The sequence below is a fragment of the Delphinapterus leucas genome, chromosome 9 (assembly GCF_059928025.1).
Source record: "Delphinapterus leucas isolate spDelLeu-1000000601 "Yukka" chromosome 9, BTC_Dleu_Yukka2, whole genome shotgun sequence".
Lineage (NCBI taxonomy): Eukaryota > Metazoa > Chordata > Mammalia > Artiodactyla > Monodontidae > Delphinapterus > Delphinapterus leucas.
Window position 1 is genome coordinate 80,672,630 of NC_143137.1, and position 22,708 is coordinate 80,695,337.

At 36.5% G+C, this 22,708-nt stretch overlaps 1 protein-coding gene across 1 annotated transcript in view; it reads left to right on the forward strand.

Annotated features, from left to right (window-relative positions):
- Window positions 1–22,708, forward strand: part of CACNA2D1 (calcium voltage-gated channel auxiliary subunit alpha2delta 1) — a 514,071-nt gene that overhangs the window by 97,764 nt on the left and 393,599 nt on the right. The window contains exon 3 of the mRNA XM_022554402.3: window positions 13,853–13,969. Coding sequence (XP_022410110.1) covers window positions 13,853–13,969 — 117 coding nt within the window. The remainder of the gene's footprint in view (window positions 1–13,852; window positions 13,970–22,708) is intronic.

A 22,708-nucleotide genomic window follows, 5' to 3' on the forward strand; every position in this document is an offset into this window, starting at 1 on the left:
TCTGCTCTGATCTTTATGATTTCTTTCCTTCTGATAACTTTGGGTTTTGTTTGTTCTTCTTTCTCTAGTTCTTTCAGGTGTAGGGTTGGATTGTTTGAGATTTTTCTTGTTTCTTGAGGTAGGCTTGTATAGCTATAAACTTCCCTCTTAGAACGGCTTTTATTGCGTCCCTTAGGTTTTGGATTGTCGTGTTTTCATTGTCATTTGTCTCTAGGTATGTTTTGATTTCCCCTTTGATTTCTTCAGGGATCTCTTTGTTATTTAGTAATGTATTGTTTAGCTTCCATGTGTTTGTGTTTTTTACGTTTTTTCCCCCTGTAATTGATTTCTAATCTCATAGCGCTGTGGTCAGAAAAGACTCTTGTATAATTTCAATTTTCTTAAATTTACTGAGGCTTGATTTGTAACCCAGGATGTGATCAGTCCTGGAGAATGTTTTGTGCGCACTTGAGAAGAAAGTGTAATCTGCTGTTTTTTGATGGAATGTCCTATTAATACCAATTAAATCTGTCTTGTCTATTGTGACATTTAAAGCTTCTGTTTCCTTATTTATTTTCATTTTGGATGATCTGTCCATTGGTGCAAGTGAGGTGTTGAAGTTGTCCACTATTATTGTGTTACTGTCGATTTCCTCTTTTAGAGATGTTAGCAGTCGCCTTATGTATTGAGGTTCTCCTATGTTGGGTGCATATATATTTATAATTGTTATATTTCTTCTTGGATTGATCCCATGATCATTACGTAGTGTCCTTCCTTGTCTCTTGTAGCATTCTTTATTTTAAAGTCTATTTTATCTGATATGAGGATTGCTACTCCAGCTTTCTTTTGATTTTCATTTGCATGGAATATCTTTTTCCATCCCCTCACTTTCAGTCTGTATGTGTCCCTAGGTCTGAAGTGGGTCTCTTGTAGAATGCATATATATGGGTCTTGTTTTTATATCCATTCAGCAAGCCGGTATCTTTTGGTTGCAGCATTTAATACATTCACGTTTAAGGTTATTATTGATATGTATGTCCCTAGGACCATTTTCTTTATTGTTATGGGTTTGTTCTTGTAGGTCCTTTTCTTCTCTTGTGTTTCGCACTTAGAGAAGTTCCTTTAGAATGTGTTGTAGAGCTGGTTTGGTGGTTCTGAATTCTCTTAGCTTTTGCTTGTCTGTAAAGCTTTTGATTTCTCCATGGAATCTGAATAAGATCCTTGCCAGGTAGAGTAATCTTGGTTGTAGGTTCTTCCCTTTCATCACTTTAAGTATATCATGCCACTCCCTTCTGGCTTGTAGAGTTTCTGCTGAAAAATCAGCTGTTAACCTTATGGGAGTTCCCTTGTATGTTGTCATTTTTCCCTTCCTGCTTTCAATAATTTTCCTTTGTCTTTAATTTTTGCCAAGTTGATTACTCTGTGTCTCGGCATGTTTTTCCTTGTGTTTATCTTGTATGGGACTCGCTGCGCTTCCTGGACTTGGGTGGCTATTTCCTTTGCCATGTTAGGGAAGTTTTCAACTATAATGTCTTCAAATATTTTCTCTGGTCCTTTCTCTGTCTCTATAATCCAAATGTTGTTGTGTTTAATGTTGTCCCAGAGGTCTCTTAGGCTGTCTTCATTTCTTTTCATTCTTTTTTCTTTATTCTGTTCCACAGCAGTGAATTCCACCATTCTGTCTTCCAGGTCACTTATCCGTTCTTCTGCCTCAGTTATTCTGCTATTGATTCCTTCTAGTGTAGTTTTCATTTCAGTTATTGTACTGTTTGTCTCTGTTTGTTTGTTCTTTAATTCTTCTAGGTGTTTGTTAAACATTTCTTGCATCTTCTCGATCTTTGCCTCCATTGTTTTTCCAAGGTCCCGGATCATCTTCACTACCATTATTCTGAATTTTTTTCTGGAAGGTTGCCTACCTCCACTTCATTTAGTTGTTTTTTGCGGGTTTTATCTTCTTCCTTCATCTGGTACATAGCCCTCTGCGTTTTCATCTTGTCTATCTTTCTGTGAATGTGGTTTTCGACCCATAGGCTGCAGGATTGTAGTTCTTCTTGCTTCTGCTGTCTGCCCTCTGGTGGATGAGGCTATCTAAGAGGCTTGTGTAAGTTTCCTGATGGGAGGTACTCCTAGTGGGTAGAGCTGACTGTTGCTCTGGTGGGCAGAGCTAAGTAAAACTTTAATCCACTTGACTGCTAATTGGTGGGGCTGTGTTCCCTCTCTGTTAGTTGTTTGGCCTGAGGCAACACAACACTGGAGCCTACCTGGGCTCTTTGGTGGGGCTAATGACAGACTCTGGGAGGGCTCATGCCAAGGAGTACTTTCCAGAACCTCTGCTGCCAGTGTCCTTGTCCTCACGGTGAGCCACAGCCATCCCCCGTCTCTGCAGGAGACCCTCCAACATTAGCACGTAGGTCTGGTTCAGTCTCCCTTGGGGTCACTGCTCCTTCCCCTGGGTCCTGATGCACGCACTACTTTGTGTGTGCCCTCCAAGAGTGGAGTCTCTGTTTTCCCTAGTCCTGTCGAAGTCCTGCATTCAAATCCCACTAGGCTTCAATATCTGATTCTCTAGGAATTCCTCCTCCTGTTGCCGGACCCCCAGGTCGGGAAGCCTGACATGGGGCTCAGAACCTTCACTCCAGTGGGTGGACTTCTGTAGTCTAAGAGTTCTCCAGTCTGTGAGTCACCCACCCAGCAGTTATGGGATTTGATTTTGACTGTGATTGCGCCCCTCTTTCCGTCTCATTGTGGCTTCTCCTTTGTCTTTGGATGTGGGGTATCTTTTCTGGTGAGTTCCCGTGTCTGCCTGTCGATGATTGTCCAGCAGCTAGTTGTGATTCTGGTGTTCTCACAAGAGGGAGTGAGAGCACGTCCTTGTACTCCGCCATCTTGCTTCCTCCTCCCAAGACTTTCATCTTAAAATTAAATTCTGTCTGGATTTCTAACATGTTAGGCTAGAATGTGCAAAAATATTTAAGAAATTTATTGATTAATATTTCCTGGAAGTTTATTTTTGAAGTAGAATCATTCTTCAAAGGTATTTTCATAGAATTTCCTGGATTTTGATTCACTATTATGATTTCATAACTTAAAGTTATGTTGAAATCAATATCTTCATATTTTAATATACTCTCAAAGATGTAAATATAAAATGTGTCTAAATATTGAGCATTCAGAGCTCTTAATTAAGTTAGTATTTTCATAATTAGTGGTTTCTATAACGTAATTAATGGTTTCTGTTTTAAGTGAAGAATTTCTTTTCATTAGTAACTCATAGGATTAACAGACTGATGCTTTGACTTTGACATTGTGGTCATGCCATCTTTATGTAAATAGAATATTCATTTTCTAGGTGGTAGATAGTTTAATCTATTAATCTGTTTACAAAAGAAGATACTGTAAAGCAGAATATAATTAATCTTGGAGATTGTGATTAGGGAATCAGCAAGATGCAGAGGCAACAACAGGGTTGGGGAGTCTTCTTTTCTACTCTAGGGAATTCTGTTAAGTAGCTGGGTGATATTAGATTTCTCTTTACCTGCTAGTCAGCTGAGGCAAATGGTAACACTCTCCCTTCATTATAGAAATGTAACAGGGGTAAGAGGGAATGTAACAAGAAATGTGAGAGCAATAATAGATGCTATGCAGAAGTTAAATGCTTAGTACTTAAAAAAATGTAGCTTTATATTTATATTACTTTTGTAAAAGTAATATTACTTTATAAAAGTAATATAACTATTTTATAAAGGTAATATAATTACTTTTCAAATAAAGCTATTTCTTTTTATTTCATATTTTCTGGTTTTATTTAGAGTTGCCTTATTCCCTCCATGATGAAATGTTGTAACTAAATCAGTTACCACAGTTATGTCAGCAACCTGAGATTGTTATTATTTTGGGGGGAAAAACTTTTTTTTTTCTTAGTAGAAGGAATCTACTTGACTACAGAATGTACTGTCGGTAGAGACTGTGGACCCCCTTTACCCACCTAGTGGAGATTTTAAATAAGAAGCTGTTGTTTTAAGACAGTGGTTAATTACATTCATTTTCAAAGATACGGAATAAACTCTAAGGGGATTTCTGATCTTAGGGTGACTTTCAGTATTTTATTAACAGATTTTTAAGTGAAGTACTACTGTTTCCCAAACATGAATGGTGAAAGACTACTAAAATTTTTTTTTACCTTACAAATCTGTTCCATTAGCAATCAAGAATTAACACTTTAAATTATGCTTGCACTTGAAGGATAAATTATTGGTTATTGTTTCCCCAAATAGAAATCAGATGGTTTGGTAATACTAATTACAGAGAGTGATGGGTAGTGGCTATGCTCTTTTCTTGTCTGTTAGCTGCGCAGAGGAAAGGGAAGCTAAAAACTCATAAGTGATGTAGCCAAGTGTTGGCTTCTTCTCTAGAACGAAGATGAATGGCATAAAAAACCATTCATTATTTGCTACTGCGCACTCTCAATATGCAACATAGAGCTGCTGCTTTTTTTTCCTGAAGACATCATTAATGTCTTTATGTCTAGAGCAGTGGTTCTCAGCTGAGGGCAGTTTTGTCCCCCAGGAGACATTTGTCAATACTTGGGAACATTTGTGATTGTCACAACTGGAGGGAGAGGGGATGAGTGCTCCTGGCATCTAGTGTCTAGAGGCTGAGGGTGCTGCTAAACATCTCATAGTGCACAGGATGTCACCTCAGAACAAAGAATTATCTGGTGAAAATGTCCATAGTGCTGAGGCTGCAAAACTGCTCTAGAAAAACTGAAGAATTTGAGGTAAGAATAAATGTCTGAAATTCTTTAAATGAATACAAAGTTGTAAAAAATTGGATCTCAGCGTTGATAGCTAGCAATGGTACTTTAGAAAAGCCATTTGTTAATAAGGTATGATGGTTAAGGGCAAATTGAACTGCTGCTTTTTAAAATTCTTTTGTTGGCAGTGAAACGAATTTAGGTCGTTTGGGGTTAGGGACATTAAACAAGCCACTCACTCAGCCTATGGTTAATTATTTTTAAATTTAATAAAATCTGGTATGATCTCTTTTACTTTTAATTGCATATGAATTTTCTGGTCAAAATACATATACAATTCATATACAGCTCCAGATATTCAAAGGGAAACAAGGTAGTTTAATAAGTTAATTGTGGAATTAAAGACAAACAAAAAGCCAAGTAGGTAGTTTTTATACATATCTTAATATTCTTAATATTTTTTGGTTTTAATTTTAAGTATTCTAAGAGACTCTTAAAACTTACCGTATGTGTGAGATGTCTCCAACCTAAAAACTGAAGAATTCTTGATGTGAATCTTTTTCATGCTCACCTTAGTCTTTGTTAGAGTTATTTTCCCTATTCCAGCAATGACCCCTAGTATTTCACTTGTAGTTTTGGTTAAAAATAATCACCTGTTCCTATGTGTAATCTGGAGAAAGTGAACAGGCATGTTTATGGTTGTCACTTGTTCTGTTCCTTCTTACATTTTTAATATGTTGCTCAAAAGTGTCACCGTCAAATTCTTGTTACTAGGAACTAGGGCAGGTAGCAGTATATGCTGTGGAAGGGTCGTCAATTCTGACTTAATTCTTCCTAAATAATCCTCAAGATAATGTCCCATTTGAAACATGATGCTGTCCCAGCTAAGAAGCTATATCATATCAAACAGAATGAATAGAAGGAGTAGGGAAAGTGTTATCAAACTCTTGCGTTTGATGTTAGAATGCCTGTTTAATGTAGCTATCACAGGAAAAGCATGCACTGTAAATCTGAGAACAAGACATATTGTATATGCATGTGTGCATTTATGCATATTTGCATATATGTACATAATTACGTGTGTACATATATATGTATGTGTGTGTGTGTGTGTATTTGGATCATGTTTGTAGTAAACAAGCCTATGTTATAGTTTGAATTCTTCCTATGTACTAATTGCTGTAGTAGGCACTGGAAGTTCTGAGGTAGGAGTCAGTCTAAAACAGCTTGGCGTTGACTCTATAGTAAAATACAAACCAATACCCTGAATTTTATATCTCTTCATAATAGTATCTCAATTTGCTTTTCTATATATATATATATTTTTAAAGAAGATGTTGGGGGTGGGAGTTTAGTAATTTATTTATTTATTTTTGCTGTGTTCGGTCTTAGTTTCTGTGCGAGGGCTTTCTCTAGTTGTGGCAAACGGGGGCCACTCTTCATCGTGGTGCGCGGGCCTCTCACTATCACGGCCTCCCCCGTTGCGGAGCGCAAGCTCCAGACGCGCAGGCTCAGTAGCCGCGGCACACGGGCCCAGTCGCTCCGCGGCATGTGGGATCCTCCCAGACCAGGGCTCGAACCCGTGTCCCCCGCATTAGCAGGCAGACCCTCAACCACTGCGCCACCAGGGAAGTCCTGCTTTTCAATATTGTCCAATAATTCCTTGTATCGCACACATTCAGATTTCTTTCTCTCCTTATTAATGCACATTTCATTTGAAGCGTGGCTGTAATACCATCTTTCACTATGTTTTTGACTATCATAACCCATGTGATTTAATTTCCTCTGAATTCTGACAGCACAATTTTCTATACGTCTAATATTCTTCCTCATATTGATCATTACCTTATTTTGTGTATTTATTATTAGAATCTAATTGTCATTTAGGTGTTGTGTTTTTATTTCATTATGTAACTGCATAGGTCCTTACATAGCCTCGTTTGTTTTTGGTTCAGAATAGATATTGATTTTAAAATACAAGGAAGCCCTCGTTAAAGTAAGCATTCACATTCCTAGAAAAGCCTGACATAGTACCAGTGTCACTGTCCATTCAGTCATTCATGCCATCAATATTTACTGAGTGCTCACTGCATGCCAGGCACTATACTATGTGCTGGACTGTACCAGTGAACGAAATGGGCAAAAGTCTCTGTCCTCTTGACACTAACATTGTGGTTAAGAGAAGTAGGAAATACATAATAAACATGATACTTATATGTTAGATGATCTTTGCATATGCTTAAAGGTAGCAAAATAGAAATCTGAAGCCATAAAAATTTCAAAGGTAGTATGGTGGGGGAGGGAGGTCCAAGAGGGAGGGGATGTATGTGTATGTGTAGCTGATTCACTTCATTGTACAGCAGAAACTAACACAACATTGTAAAGCAAGTATACCCCAATTAAAAAAAAACAGCAGAAAAAAAAACTAGGTTATTGGGAAAAGAAAAAAAAGGAGGGGGGCTGTAATTTACCTAAAATGAAGTTGTAGACTATCAAATTTGACTTTTTTTTTTTTTTTTTTTTGCGGTACGCGGGGCTCTCACTGTTGTGGCCTCCCCCGTTGCGGAGCACAGGCTCTGGACGCGCAGGCTCAGCGGCCATGGCTCACGGGCCCAGCCGCTCCGCGGCATGTGGGATCTTCCTGGACTGGGGCACAAACCCGTGTCCCCTGCATCGGCAGGCGGACTCTCAACCACTGCACCACCAGGGAAGCCCAAATTTGATTCTTTTAATGATATTAATATAATGCCTTTCATCTTATGAGATGAGTGCTTATATCTTCATAAATTTACGCAAACTATTGGATTAATATATTTCAGCAGTTGGTGTTGGCATTCCTTTTTTACCCAACTGTGTTAGCTGACGTAACTGACAGTATAATAGAACTAATGCATTTTAAAAGCTTGACTTTTGTTTAAGAGAGTGCGTTACTCACTTTTTTAATCAAAGGGTAAGAGGAGAGAGTTTGAAGAGCTTAGGGGTTAACTAGGAAATACTGCATATTTTTTATGGCAAAGTTCACTTTTTAAAATTCAGCTAATTTTCAAAGGAGGAAGGTAGGTGTTTTTTTTCTTTGTTTTTTGGTAAAATATATTCCAAATCAATTCAGATTTAGTGTCACTAGTTACTCTTTACCTTAGATAAAGGAGTCTTCCCATATCTCAACATCTCTCTATGTTGGCCAGCTTAGATGATGATGAGATTTATGGTAAATTAAAAGAAAGACCTTACTTTTGAATCGTAAAATTTCTTAAGGGAACTTTCATCCTTGAAAGTGACCAAGAAAGAAAATTATGTCATACTTTTGTGTTAATGCATCTTTTAGAAACAAGACTTTCTAAGTTGCTAGGGAACATGTATTTCAAAAGCCCATGGAACACTTAATAAACAAAAAAAACCCAAAAAACAAACCATCCCACATTGCAAAGTTCAACTAAAAGTAAAACTGATTTTGTGAATATCTAAAGCAGTTGAGGAGACAGTGAATCTCTTTTCCTGCCTGCGTTAGTATTGAAGTTGTATGAATTTAGCCAATAAAGATAGTGAAGTTAGAATGATGATGAGGCTTACATTGTAACATTTTCTCTTAATCCCACCTTTCATTACTATGAGGTGGAATCATATTTATTCACCCAATTCATATATATTTTTGTACAGTGTGCCATCTATGCTTTATATTTTTAGCTCTTCTGTCTAAAATTTCTTTTCAGAATCCTATACAATTATGAAGGTTATAATGGGAGTCCTGAGATAATTTCATCATATCATAAAGTCTAACGGAAATTGTACATTTCTCCCGATAGAGCTCAGTTTTCATTTCAGTGAAGTGAATCTGGCGACTAATGAAATGGACATGCAAAGTAGTAATAAATAATGTTAATCACAACTTACAAAAATGCTTCTTAGCATTTTTAGTTTTTGGCAGAGTGAATCACTTGGGGAGTGTATCATAGAACTACGTGTAAAAGAAAAATAAAGGTAGTACATTTAAGGGAACTCAGGAAGAGCCTGGGTTTCAGCAAGAATTAAAGGCATTTAGAAGATAGTTTGGGCAGTGGGAGGGAAGGTCTGGAGCTAAGGCAGCCCCAAAGGCTGAGTATTGTTTGCCTCTCAGCTGGGGGCTCTTCACAGCTAACTCACTGTGTTAGTTTTCTCTTGTTAGTGTGACAAACTACTATATATTTATCGGCATAACACAGATTTATTATGTTACAGTGCTATAGATCAGAAGTCCTTTCCTTGACTCATGGCCCCTTTCCTCCCTCTTGAAAGCCAGCTACACGGGCTGATTGCTTCTCACGTTGCCATCTCTCTGGTTTTCTCCTGCGTGGTTACATTTTCCTCTTCCACTTTTAGGACCTTTGTGATTACATTGTACTCACCAGGACAATACAGGATAATCTCTTTAAGTGCAGCTGATTAGCAAAACTTCTGCAAACTTAATTCCCCTTTGCTGTGTAATAACATAGTCACAGGTTCTAGAGATTAGGATGTATCTTTGGAAGGTCACTATTCTACCTACCACAGCCATCACTTATGTCACTCAATAGTATCTGAAGACTGTTTTCCTCCTTTCCTCTTTTCACTTTTGATGCTGCTTCTGCCCTTGATCCATCCAACTTGTCATGCTATGGTGAGAGAATCTGATTGGTTCAATATATTATCCTTGTTTATATGGATCCTTTGTACCTGACTCCTCACAGGCCATTAATTCAGAAATTAGCTGCTTCAAGGTCTGATGTGCCCTGATGCAATTAGGTAGGGGCCAAGGGCAAGGTCTTACATTAGAATATTGCTACCGATTTGTAAGGAAACTCCTGTTTCATCAGGGACTGTCCAAGGAGAAATGTCCTTCAGAAAGATGGCAGAGGTCTTGCTGGCTTGTCCAGGACAAGTTCCACTGGAGGGAAGTAAATGTAAAAGCACTGAGGGAAGGGGCTGTCAAAATTTTCATATTTAAAATTTAATATGCAGAAATTTGACTTTGTTTCTCTTTAGGGCACTTAACTTACCATGGGCTGCCATTCTCTCTCCCAGGAGGGGAAAAAAATTAGTCTCAGCATTTCAAGGTTAGTCTCTTTCAGTTTAAAACAGCCTCTTGTGGTCAATTATGTATTCAATAAATTCTCAGTTCCAACTCTCTTTCAGTATTCTCGATTTTCTTAACTTTTCTCCTGGGCATCTGGGTGTAAGGGGAAACTTATGTGGCAAGATATCTGGTGTATTTGCTCTCTTCTGTTCTCTCGATATGGTTATTAATGTAATTGCTGCTAAGAACTCGGCCAGTCCCTCCAGCCTGTGTAGGGTGCCTCAGCTCTGGATGATTGATTGTCACCATCGTCCTTCAGCTGGACCTCTGCTTCCCACTGTCCATCTCTGTCTCTGCATTAGGATCCCCCTGAACCTGCACCGAGACGGTCTCCTAGCAGACATACTGATCCTTAATTCTCAGCTACCTTTCTTGTTCATCCTAAGGGACTTTCCTATTTCTTTACATCCTGCTGAAGCCAAGGAAGGTCCTGGGCCTACAGTGGCACTGCAGACTCCCTTTACCTAAACATGACACATTATCATGTGACCTGCTGCTCTAGGCAGTGGTTTGCTCCTGAATGATGTGAAATGGGATTTAAACTCCCTCCACTCTGATATTCCAAAGCCTGAAACCTACTGTTCTCACTAATACAATTGGTTAATTAAAGATATTTTTTAGATTTCTTAAAGTGAGTAAATGATGTATGTGAAACACCTCAGAGTAGTTGCCTGCATGTGATTGCTAATATAATCGTCTAGGTCATCCAAAACTTGGAAGCCTGTCTAGCTTTTAGTAAACACCTCTGGGGTATTGGTATTATTTCATGGCGCAATTCCATGGTGTAATGCTAAGTATTATGACTTCCGAAACATTTCTTTAGGTATGTTTACTAAGCGATCATATCATTGAGTGATGTCACTTTTTAGATATTACATATGAAGTAATTTTTAAATGTATTATTCTGAAAAACCATGGACTTATTTAGAGCCAAGAGACTTAGAAAGAAGTTTTCAGTGAAAAGGGTAGGGAAACCATAGTCTCTGTTTTCATCACAGCAAAACTTGGCCTGTGAATTTAGTAGTGAAAGAACATTAAAGCCAGTTAATTAAGATTGTAGGAAAGAAGGAATGTACAAGCAACAGGTATTCTTTTTGTCAAAACTAGTGTCAAGGGTGGCAGTGAGAAGGTTTGAACTATACAAAAAATTAAAGCATATTAATACACAGTCAGGAGGAAAAAGATCCTGTCTTGAATTCTCTTTATGTGCTGCGTTCTTTCTAGTAGAAGAAATGGAAGCCAGTGTCACATAGCGTGTGAGGAGTTGACATGTGATTTGAATTGAGCTCTATCTGGTGCCAGAAACTCATATTATTTCCACCATGCTCTTTTTCTTGCAGGAAAAACATAGGGTAAAATGGTAAAGCAGATAATTAATTTTTTAAAAAGGGAAAAAAGCTAGGAAGAGGGAAAGAAAAGATGCTTTAGACTCTTTAAAATATTCATATGTTAACATGCTAAATATTGGAGAAATGTGGTTTATTTTAGTGGTGGAAAGAATTATAAATATCTGTAAATTATGGAAATATATCATCTTAAACATCCACGTGAAACCTTCTACTCTGAAAATTGTTTACTGAACATACACCAGGAGACTTTTTGAGAGCCTTCACAGTATCTCATGCAACAAAAAAGAATACTGCATTCTTTGAAACCAGAAGCAAGGTCCAGTTCTTTTGGTGGGGGCAGTTATATGGTTCTAATTCATTTTTATTACAAAGAAAACATTTCAAATGTGGTTTTATACATAAAAAAGTAAACGGTAGGATATTTACATTGGGGATCTAGACTTAAGCTTCCTTTCCTTTATTATTTATCTATTTGAGAAAAATACATATACTTGAACTAAAATTGTTTCTTCTGATTTATAATTCATTCATTCTTTATAGCACCTGTAATGTGTCTGGCATACATAGATAATGACTAATAAATGCCATTAACTGTAGTATATAATGCGAAGTAGAGATTGTGCGTCCTGAAGTAATCTTTACCAACTCTCAATTCTATTTGAGTTTCTATACCACAGGAAGGAGGTTAGACTTCAGACAGAAATGGACAAGATATTAATGGTACAAAGCACAACTGCCTTTCACACCAATTAGCTATATCCGTTTTGCTGCAAAGAACTAAATATCCTGGATCAGTTAAAGTGATGTTGAGGTTTATCTGTTTGTACTCCAAAATCAATTAATCTGTTCAGGAGTACATGTTCCTGGATGGCATTTTAGGCTGAAATGAAAGAGGCAGCCTTGGGTTGGAGGGAGTTCTTCATGGATAACCTGGGTCTTTAAAAATAGGACTCAATAATCTACTCATCAGTAGAAGAAAGCAGAAGCAATCCAGTAATATGCAGGAATCCTGAATGAAACTAAATATAGGAATTTTATATGGCTAAGTTATTGTGCCTTGAATAATTGGAATGAAAACCTGCAAGGTCAAAATTCAAACAAATGTGAGAAAAGCCTCACGGTTTGAAAAGGATAATTTTAGCAGTAAGAGTTTGATTGAAATCTTAAACTATTGATTAGTTTATTAATTTAATTATAGTTAATTGTTTTTAATTTACTAATTAAAATATTGGTATGTTTTAATCACTTAAATAAAAATGTATAACTTCATGTAAAACCAAAATACTTAAAAAAATAAATATTAGCATATGTATTTGTGAACTTTTTATTTATTTATTTTTTTTGCGGTACGCGGGCCTCTCACTGTTGTGGCCTCTCCCGTTGCGGAGCACAGGCTCCGGACGCGCAGGCTCAGCGGCCATGGCTCACGGGCCCAGACCTTCCGCGGCATGTGGGATCTTCCCGGACCGGGGCACGAACCCGTGTCCCCTGCATCGACAGGCGGACTCTCAACCACTGCGCCACCAGGGAAGCCCTTTGTGAACTTTTAAAGCCAGTGTTCATCAGCAGCATCCGTGCTCAGCTGGGAACAGGCTGTAGAACCTGTTGGTAGTAACACAGAATGCTGGCGTTATGCCAGTAAAAAGCAGGGTTGAACTGGTTCCTACTTATGCCTGGTTTCACTTCTCATAAGACGGTAGAAACCTGCCAGTCCCTGGCTTTCAAAGATGGTTTAGTCATGCATGTGCAGCCCATCTGTTGGATGCATAAGGGATTTCCTTCTCAGCTCAGCCCTCCAGTCACAAACGCAGTCACTGTTTGTTTTTTTTTTTTCTCCCTCCTTTCTTTGATTCTTCCTCTCTTGCCAGGAGAGTACAAGCTCGGTAAACCAGGTACATCTTATTGCCACTCCAGGGAATTCCTTCCATAAACACTGACGTGAGCCAGAAACGTAGTTGTTTTCCTATTGCTGTCTAGCTTACTTTCAGTATAGTTTTATTTGGTGAGTTAAAAAAAATTTCAATTTCATAATAAAAATGTTTATACTATTACAGCTTTAACCAAACTTTAATGTAGAGCTCAGTGACCTTCCTCTTCTCTGTGAAATGAAGCTCCCTGGGTCACCAGGATGAACCTGAGCAGGGGAAGGGTTTCATTCTCCTTGTCTCTCTTTCTGGTCATAAAGCTTAGCAGCATAGTTTTTAGCCTCAGTGATTGCAGCGAGGGAAAAAGTGCAAGTCTCCCTCATCACAGTATCGCATTCCCCTTCCCCCGACCTTTGTTCGTTGCACACATCCTCCAGGTTTGACCTCCTGTGCTTAAATTCTTCTGTTTTCTAGAATGGCCTCCCTCTTTCTTTAAAATGCTGAAGGCAGTTAATACCAGGTTTTGAGGTTGGGGGTACAACTTCAGGTCACAAAATTGCATACACAAACCACTGTGGTACAAGATGTTTTACAACCTGTTAACATGACACACTATTTTGGTGAGGTTGTGGTCTTACAGCAAATTGATATTTATATATATATTTCGGACACCTAAACTCAGAAAAGATCAAGATGAAGAAAGGAAAGGGGTTGCCTTTCAAATCAGTTGTTTATGGTTTTGAATATATTCTAATGAGCATTTAGGAGCCAAATAAGCAATTATTGTTCTTATTAATTTTATTTTCCCTTCATACAGATTTATGAGAAATACCAAGATTTGTATACCGTGGAACCAAATAATGCACGCCAGCTGGTGGAAATTGCAGCCAGGGATATTGAGAAACTTCTGAGCAACAGATCCAAAGCCCTGGTGGTGAGTTTAAATTGTATCTGCTCATTTTATTATTTTCCATTACTCATTTATTATTTATGTTTCATGTTTTATTTGGAGGTTTTCTTTAGTATGCTTTCTTTTCCTGAGAAACTGTGTTCAGTGTTATGTTCATAAAAGATGAACTGTGAACACCAAATAATGAATTAGCTTATATCTAATTATTAGTTTATTTTTTTATATTAGGTGATTTAAATACAGAGAAACCGTAATTTAATTGGTACATACATCTTTTTATACATATGTAAGTTATGATGCATAATAATCATGTTTAAATAGATCATACAATGTAAAACCCATGAATATTGCCAGCATCCTTAAAACTGCCTTTGTAGTACTTTCCTATCTCATCACCCTGCCTCCCTGCCAGGGGTAGCCAATACGCTAGACATTTCATTACTCATTTCTTTGCTCTCTAAAAGTAGCTGTACCTCACATAAATGTTTTGCTAAACATATGTTAGCTTGCTTGTTTATCAGCTTTATTAAAATCACATTATGCTATATGTAGTCATCAGCCACTTGCATTCTTCTGTCAACATTATGTTTGCATGATTTATCTAGATGTTTGTGCTTAGCTTTAATTCATTTTTATTCATGGTAAAATACTATTTTCTGAGGATATATCTTAATTTATTCATTTATTCTCTGCTGGTAAATTATTATTTGGATTGTTTCCAAATAGGTGCTACCATGAACAGGGTGGCTACATTTTCTTGGAACAAGTCTCCTGGTACACATGTGCAAGAATATCTGTAGGGTCAGTACGTGACAGTAGAATTACCTGACTGTAGGGCATTCACAAAATCACCTTTATACAAGTATGACAATGATTTTCCCAAATAGTTGCATCAATTTAGACCTCCACTAGCAGTATTTGAGTCTGCATTGGTCCATATTCTGGCCGATAAGTGGCAATATCAGACTTCTTAATTATAGGTAACCAAATGGGTACCAAATGGTACTTATTACTAATGAGGTGGACATCTTGTTTTATATTCACTGACCATTCTTGTTTCCTTATCAGTGACATATCTCTTCATACCTTTTGCACATTTTAATTGTTTAAATTGATTTGTAAGTTATCTGTTCTTGATGGTAATTTATTTAAGTTATATGTGATGCAAATATCTTTTTCAAGTTTTTGACTTGTCTTTTCATTGTCTTTATGGTATATTTTGATAAAGTAAGTTCTCAATTTTGATGCAAAGTCAACTTTAAAAAAATTATTAGTACTTTGGGGTGTGTTTTGTTTAAGAAAGGCTTCCCTACCCTGAGGTTATAAATATTTTTTAAGTATTCTAAAAGGTTCCATTTCTTTCAGATTTATTTAACCCACCTGTAGCTAATATTAGTACATAGTTTTTAAAAATAATTTTATAAATTTATTTATTTATTTTTGGCGGCTTTGGTTCTTCCTTGCTATGCGCGGCTTTCTTTAGTTACGGCAAGTGGGGGCTACTCTGTTGTAGTGCGTGGGCTTCTCATTGTGGTGGCTTCTCTTGTTGCGGAGCATGGGCTCTAGGGTGCGTGGGCTTCAGTAGTTGTGGCACACGGGCTCAGTAGTTGTGGCTCACAGGCTCTAGAGCACAGGCTCAGTAGTTGTGGTGCATGGGTTTAGTTGCTCCAGGGCATGTGAGATCTTCCTGGACCAGGCCTCGAACCCATGTCCCCTGCATTGGCAGGCAGATTCTTAACCAGTGAGCCACCAGGGAAGCCTTAATATATAGTTTTAAGTTGCAATACAAATTAAATTTTTTTCTAATCAGTCTTCCTGGGGCCATTTATTAAATAGTTTACCTTCCCCCAGTGAAGCCCATTTATGAAGCTGGTAGACACACCTTCTCACCATGTTCCTCTTCAAAAGGATCTTGAGTATTCTTGAACCTTCATACTGTACCTAAATTTTAGATTCAGCATGCTATTATGCAAAAAAATCTTTACTGGGATTTTGAATGGTATTGCGTTGACTCAGGCCAAATTTGGAAGAATTGATATCATTATGATATTTTGTCTTTCTATTGATAAACATGATATTCTTTCCACTTAGCTACTTTAATACCATTTAGTAAAGTTTAAAAATTTCTTCATAAAGTTCTTATGCATCTTTTGTTAGAGGTAATGCTGGAGCTGAAGTTTAGCTCCTCTTATTCTACAGATCTCAGCACTGTTACAGGTGTTTGTTCCAGGATAACTCTGAATTCCCTGTTTACTTATCACTTACAGCTCAGATTTTTAGATTAATGTATTATATATATATCTTGGCACTCAGAAATTGTCCTTGTGTGTTTTTGGCCCTTATACATTTTTATGTTTCTTAAAGTATCCAAGATCTTGTTGAAATAGGAGGGGCCTTTGGAATATTTGGTATGCCGTATTGCCAGAAGTTGAAACACTTAATTTCTTTTTAATTGATGTATAGTTGATTTACAGTGTTGTGCTAATTTCTGCTGTACAGCAGAGTGGCTCAGTTATACACATATATACCCTTTTTTGAGTATTCTTTTCCATTACGGTTTATCCTAGCCAACTGGGTATAGTTCCCTGTGCTCTACAGTAGGACCTTGTTGTTTATCCATTCTAAATGTAATAGTTTGCCTCTACTAACTCCCTTCCCTCCTGCCCCTTGGCAACCATAGGTCTGTTGTCTATGTCTGTGAGTCTGTTTCTGTTTTGTAGATAGGTTCATTTATGCCATATTTTAGATTCCACATGTGAGTGATATCATATGGTATTTGTCTTTCTCTTTCTGACTTTACTTCACTTAGTATGATAATCTTTAGTTGCATCTTTGTCGCTGCATTTGGCATTATTTTGTTCCTTTTTATGGCTGAGTAGTATTCCATTGTATATGTGTACCACGTCTTCTTCATCTGTCAGTGGACTTTTAGGTTGTTTCCATGTCTTGGCTATTGTGAATAGTGCTGCTATGAACTTAGGGGTGCCTGTATCTTTTTGAATTATAGTTTTGTATGGGTATATGCCCAGGAGTTGGATTGCTGGATCATATGGTAACTCTGTTTTGAGTTTTCTGATGAACCTCCATACTGTTTTCCATAGTGGCTACACCAACTTATACTCCCACCAACAGTGTAGGAGGGTTCCCTTTTCTCTACACCCTCTCCAGCATTTGTTACTTGGAGACTTTTTAATGGTGGCCATTTTGATTGGTGTGAGATGGTACCTCATTGTAGTTTTGATTTGCATTTCTCTAATAATTAGTGATACTGAGCATTTTTTCATGTGCCTGCTGGCCATCTGTATGTCTTCTTTGGAGAAAAGTCTATTAAGGTCTCCTATGAAACAATTTTTAAGAAATGTATAAATGGTAAGGTAAACTTTCATGACTGGAAGATTCAAAGCATTATAATCTTCAGTTATGGTTATGTGAATACCCTTTTAAAGCATCATTTATGGATGTAAATATGTTTTCATTAAAAGTTTATCTAATAGAAATTAGGTGCTTTCTACTTAAGTGATTAATATTCACTAATGACAACTGAAAATGATTCCATTTATATTGATTTTTATCAGCTTACATTTTTTCTCCAGATGTAGGAAGCAGGTAATCTGGACATCACAGTCCTTTGAAAAAGGTCATAGAATGAAGTAGGATGTATCTTGCCTTAATTGGATTAAAATGGGAGCCTAATGAGACTTTCCTTTTTATCATTTGGAATTGAAGGTCTAGACATCTGGTGCATTATTTGAGTCCTGTGCGATCAGTGACTATCTTAAGCACATGATGGCAGAATACACAATGACTAATTAAATGTAGAATTAGTTAGATTTTATGTGAGGGAGAAGGATTCATGTTTGTTTTCAAACTAGATTCTTTATTTAACTTTTTTGATTCTATGAAAATAAAATACATTATTTGGAAGAGGAATATTTTGAGTCTAATTGAAAAACAGGTGCTGCATTGTATTGTAAATGAATGCAAGATGGCATTATTAATTTACTTCTACTTTGTTGGAGGCTTATACTCAGACAGACTTCTGGATTAAAGGAGCTTTAATTTATCTGGGTGGGGTACCAATGTAATTACATAAATAAATATATTGGAAAATATCTTGAATATACAAATTTGAGGTAGATGATAAAATTTAATGCCAGTTAGATCTTACTGAGTGTTTACCAAGTAGCATTATCTGATTATTTCTCACAATAATGCTGTGCTCTAGACACCATTATTAGTCTCATTTTTCAATGAGGAAGCTGGGTCTTTGAGGATTCCTTTAACTTGCCCAAGGAAATGTATTTAACAAGCAGGGTAGGCCAGTGTTTCTTAAACTTTAATGTGCATTTGGTTCACCCCTGGTTCTTGTTAAAATGCAGATTTCTATTCAGTAGATCTGGTCAGAGATACTGCATTTCTAATAAGCTCCCAGGGGATGGTCCTGATACAAAGACTATATTTTGAGTAGTAAGAATGTAAGAGGATTCAAATTCAGGTATGTCCAACTGTAAGTTCTCATTCTTACCTATTACACAAATATATCCTTCGGTCTAAAGAAGTGTATAATCATAACTAAGAAGAAACAAAGGCTAAGTAGTATGCTGTAAACTACTGTTCATTCAGACTGATTAAGAATTGGATGTGGCAGTTCATAGAATATTCTGGAAGGCTATGAATTTGTCAGTGAATCCGATATCAATGAAGCACTTTCAAAAAATGATTCAATGAAATAAAATATACAGTATTGAAAAAAATTTCATTTTTATTTGAATGTGAAGACTTAAAACTGTTACTGTTCTTTAGCATCAAGGTTCTCAAACTAAGATACCTTTGAAAATATATTATAGATATAAAATCTATGAAAGAGAAGTAAATAGAACTGTTTTTTCTTACATATGTACTAAATAAATTACCTAACAGTTTATGTTTAATAATTCAGCTTTTTTAAAAAGAAGATGAACTAGAGATTTTTTTTTTTTAGTAGAATGATTACTCTTCAGTATCTGCAATAATTTTTTTGTGCATGCATGTACACAGTTTTTATGTATTTGGACATAAAAATTTTAATTCTGTCTTTTATAGCCTGTTGATTAAAAGCTAAAATACCACTTATTTCATTGCTTTATGCTTACCTTGTGTTAGTTATATGTTTAGACTACTTTGACCAATATTTTCTTTTTCAATTTCAGCATTTATTTTGACTTTTTATTCACATTCATTTTGTGCCATGGTCTTTGATCTGCTCCATCAAACCAGCCTTAGGAAGAGCTGAAAGAGAAATTGATTAAAAAAAAAAATCACTTGCCTTTGCACTAAAACCATGCCTTTGCTAGCAGAACAGAGTTTGCACTCAAATAGTTGTTTATTTGGCTTTGTTTTGTTTTTGTGACTGTACAAAAACGTTATGATTCTGATGATTCATATACATTAGGCTCTTCCAGAAATCTATGACGTAGGCACATTAAAAAAATGTATTTACTCTTGTTTTGTAACTTAGGGAAATTGAGAGGGGACCAAGGTTCTTGCTGAAGACTATAGATAACCTGAGGTAGTGGTGGAATTCAATTTTAGGACTTCTGTTTCCAAATCTATTTTTCTTTTTTTCCCTCTAAGCCAACACTGGTAATTTCAGCTCTTTATTTCAAAGCTAGATCTGTAAATGACTATTTTTCTGACACTTGCTTCTTCTGTGTGTTAGAAACTGGCTCAGTATGATGATTATCCTGCTAATATTGTTGAATTTTTAAAAAATGATGTCAAATCAATGTTTGGAAGCAAAGAAGAAAAAATTATTTAACATTGTTGTTAACATTTATTGTAGCCTGAACTAGGCTGAAAAAGAGTTAATGAACAGTTTATAGGAGAAAGCTTTTCAATAAAACAGTGCAGCCTCCAGTGGTGCCTCCAGAACGATGGAGGTGAATGAAACGAATGGTCTCATTATTCACCAACCAGCCCAGCCAAGGGGACCTGCTGAATAAATGGAGGTCTCTAGACATTTTGCTCAAAGGAAACAGGATCAAGGTTATCATAAACAGCTTTTTCTAGTGATACTTTTTCAATTATGGTATATCCTGTCTCCCTCTGGTTGTCCTGGTAACTTTAATTAAAACTGCTCCCATCTATTATGAAGCTTTAAATATTGTAATATACTCCATCTCTTAATTCAACCTTGATATTTAGTTTAGGATTAGTTAATGAAAAGGAGATGACAAATGTTTTTAAATAACTATTAAAGTAGGGTTTGTTTTCCTAAAACTAGATTATTGTTTAATCCAATTGTTTTCTCGTGTTACTTCAGCCCTTATTTCCAGTAGTTCTGTATCTTTTATGTGTGTCAAAAGTGCCTACAGAATTTGCTAAAAATGTAGACTCCTGGCCTTCACCTCTAGAAATCTGAAAATTAGGTCTAAAGAAGTGATGAAGAGATCCAGGAAAAAAAATGTGAAATTCTTCAGAGACGCAAAGAATTAAAACTGCCTTGTATTTGTGTATTAGTAGCCATTGGTTTGCTTTTGTGAGAACAGATTCAGTAGGAGCTGTGTTGGATTGAGTAAAGACTACAGTGTTAAAGAGTGATTAGGAAATGAGAAGCTGGCAAGAAATGTGTCTGCATTTTTATGAAGTTTGGTACGACAGTGAAAGAGAAGTACGGAATACTACTAAAGACTTCTTTTTTCTTTTTTGTTTATTTTTGAGAATGAAGGACATATAAGTATGCTTACAGACAGAAGGGAAGGAATCTGTGAAATTTGAAAATAAGAAAAATCTGAATGTTGAAGTTTGATTCTCAAAAAAACAGACACAGAGAAGATCAGAGTCATGCAGTTTATCTTTGAAAAGATGGTGGTATCTTTCACTTGAGACAAAAGGGATATTAAATATGAATAGAGACAATTGAGTTTGCAGATAGAGAAAATTTGAGAGTTGCACTAGGTGACCATTTTTCTCTTGGTAAAGTACAAGTTGATATTTATGCAAAGAGTGAAGGGGCCATGGGAGTGATTTGGAGAGCAAAGTAAGAAAAAGTGAAGAGTCTACTTTGGATAACTGAAATGACTGATAAATAAATCAAGAGCCTTCTTAACATTGAGAAAAAACAGAAGATATAAAATACCCTCCTGTTCTAGAAGTGAGGTTGAACAAGCTATCTGAAAATTGTGTGTGTGCGTGTGTGTGTGGGGTGTGTGTGTGTGTGTATCATTAGCCCAAAATCTCTCTGAGGATATAAACTTATCCATGTTGAAGAAATTCAATATTTGATTAACTGAGACTGTTTTTAGGTATAAAAATTGTATATACAAAGGTGAATGGAAAAGTTATGGGACCTGTAGTCTTGAAGTTGTGTTCAAATATGATTAATACCAGCCAAGTAAAGAGTGATTAAAACAGATTGCCGGTTTATTTTCTCTGAAAACAAGAAACCTGGCTGTAGGTAGCTCAGGAGATTTCCAGAAATCCCATTCTGTTATTTCTATGTTTATCTCACTGGGTAACCCTTGGCTGCAAGGGGGGGATAAGAGATGGAGTTCGTAGCTGGGCCATCACCTCTCTGTACTGAATTGTAGTACTCTTAATTAAAATGTGGATCCAGCCAGCCGGTGTCTGTGTCAATATCTTTTCAAGGTTTAATGGGAGTTTTAGGGAAGGAAGTCTAGAGAAAATTCATTCTGAAGAAGCGGAGGAGAGAAAGGAAAATGTTGCTTACTTTGTTTTTTTATTTTTAAAGATTTTTTTTGATGTGGACCATTTTTAAAGTCTTCATTGAATTTGTTACAATATTGCTTCTGTTTAATGTTTCGGTTTTGTGGCCATGAGGTATGTGGGATCTTAGCTCCCCGGCCAGGGATTGAACTGACACCCCCTGCATTGGATGGCGAAGTCTTAACCACAGGACCATTAGGGAAGTCCCTCTTTGGCTTTTTATATAGAGTCCCATTCCTTCAATATAATGATTGCATGCATATTCAAATCAGCTTTTTCTATCAAGGCCTGGCATGGTGTGAACAGTAGTAAAATGAAAGGACTGTTGAATCCATCTTGGATTAATACTTATCAGAGTAAATTTTATAAACATCAGGGATACTTAAGAATTAGTCAGCAGTGGTTGAAATATTTGAAATCATGAACCATGATAAGTAGCGTCTGATAATGGTCAGGAATTACGAGTTCAGGAGCAAACATTTTTATGTGTATATAGTATACCTTTATATGGAACAATGGAGAAGCAAGAAATTATGATAAATGATAGAAATTAAATCAAGAGTTCTAGGTGATAACAAGGTTGAGGTATGAATGAATGAGTGGGTTATTTAGATGGAGAAGAATGAAAGTCTTTGGATTGTTAATAGTAAGGAACAAAGGAATAGTTAGCATTTACTGAATGTCCAAGCAGTTTGCTAGGTTCTTTTTATATATTTCTAACACAATGTTTATTCTGCAGAATAGGTATGTGTTCTCATTTTACAGATGAAAAACTGAAAGCTCAAGAAATTTCCATAGTAAAGAATTCAAACCCATATATGTATGTGGGGGTGTGGATGGATACAAACATGATGTATTTTTTCCATTTAACAAAATAAATACCATAATAAACGATATCATAGTTTTCACTCAGAACATATGATTTTTCTGAAGTAGATGACAGGTTTAAATGGGAGATGCCTATATTTTTTGATACCATTTGCTCATGTGTTAAGTGGAAATCTCCAGATACACCAGCACATTTCCTCTCTCAAGTTACACACTTTAGTAGCATCTTTA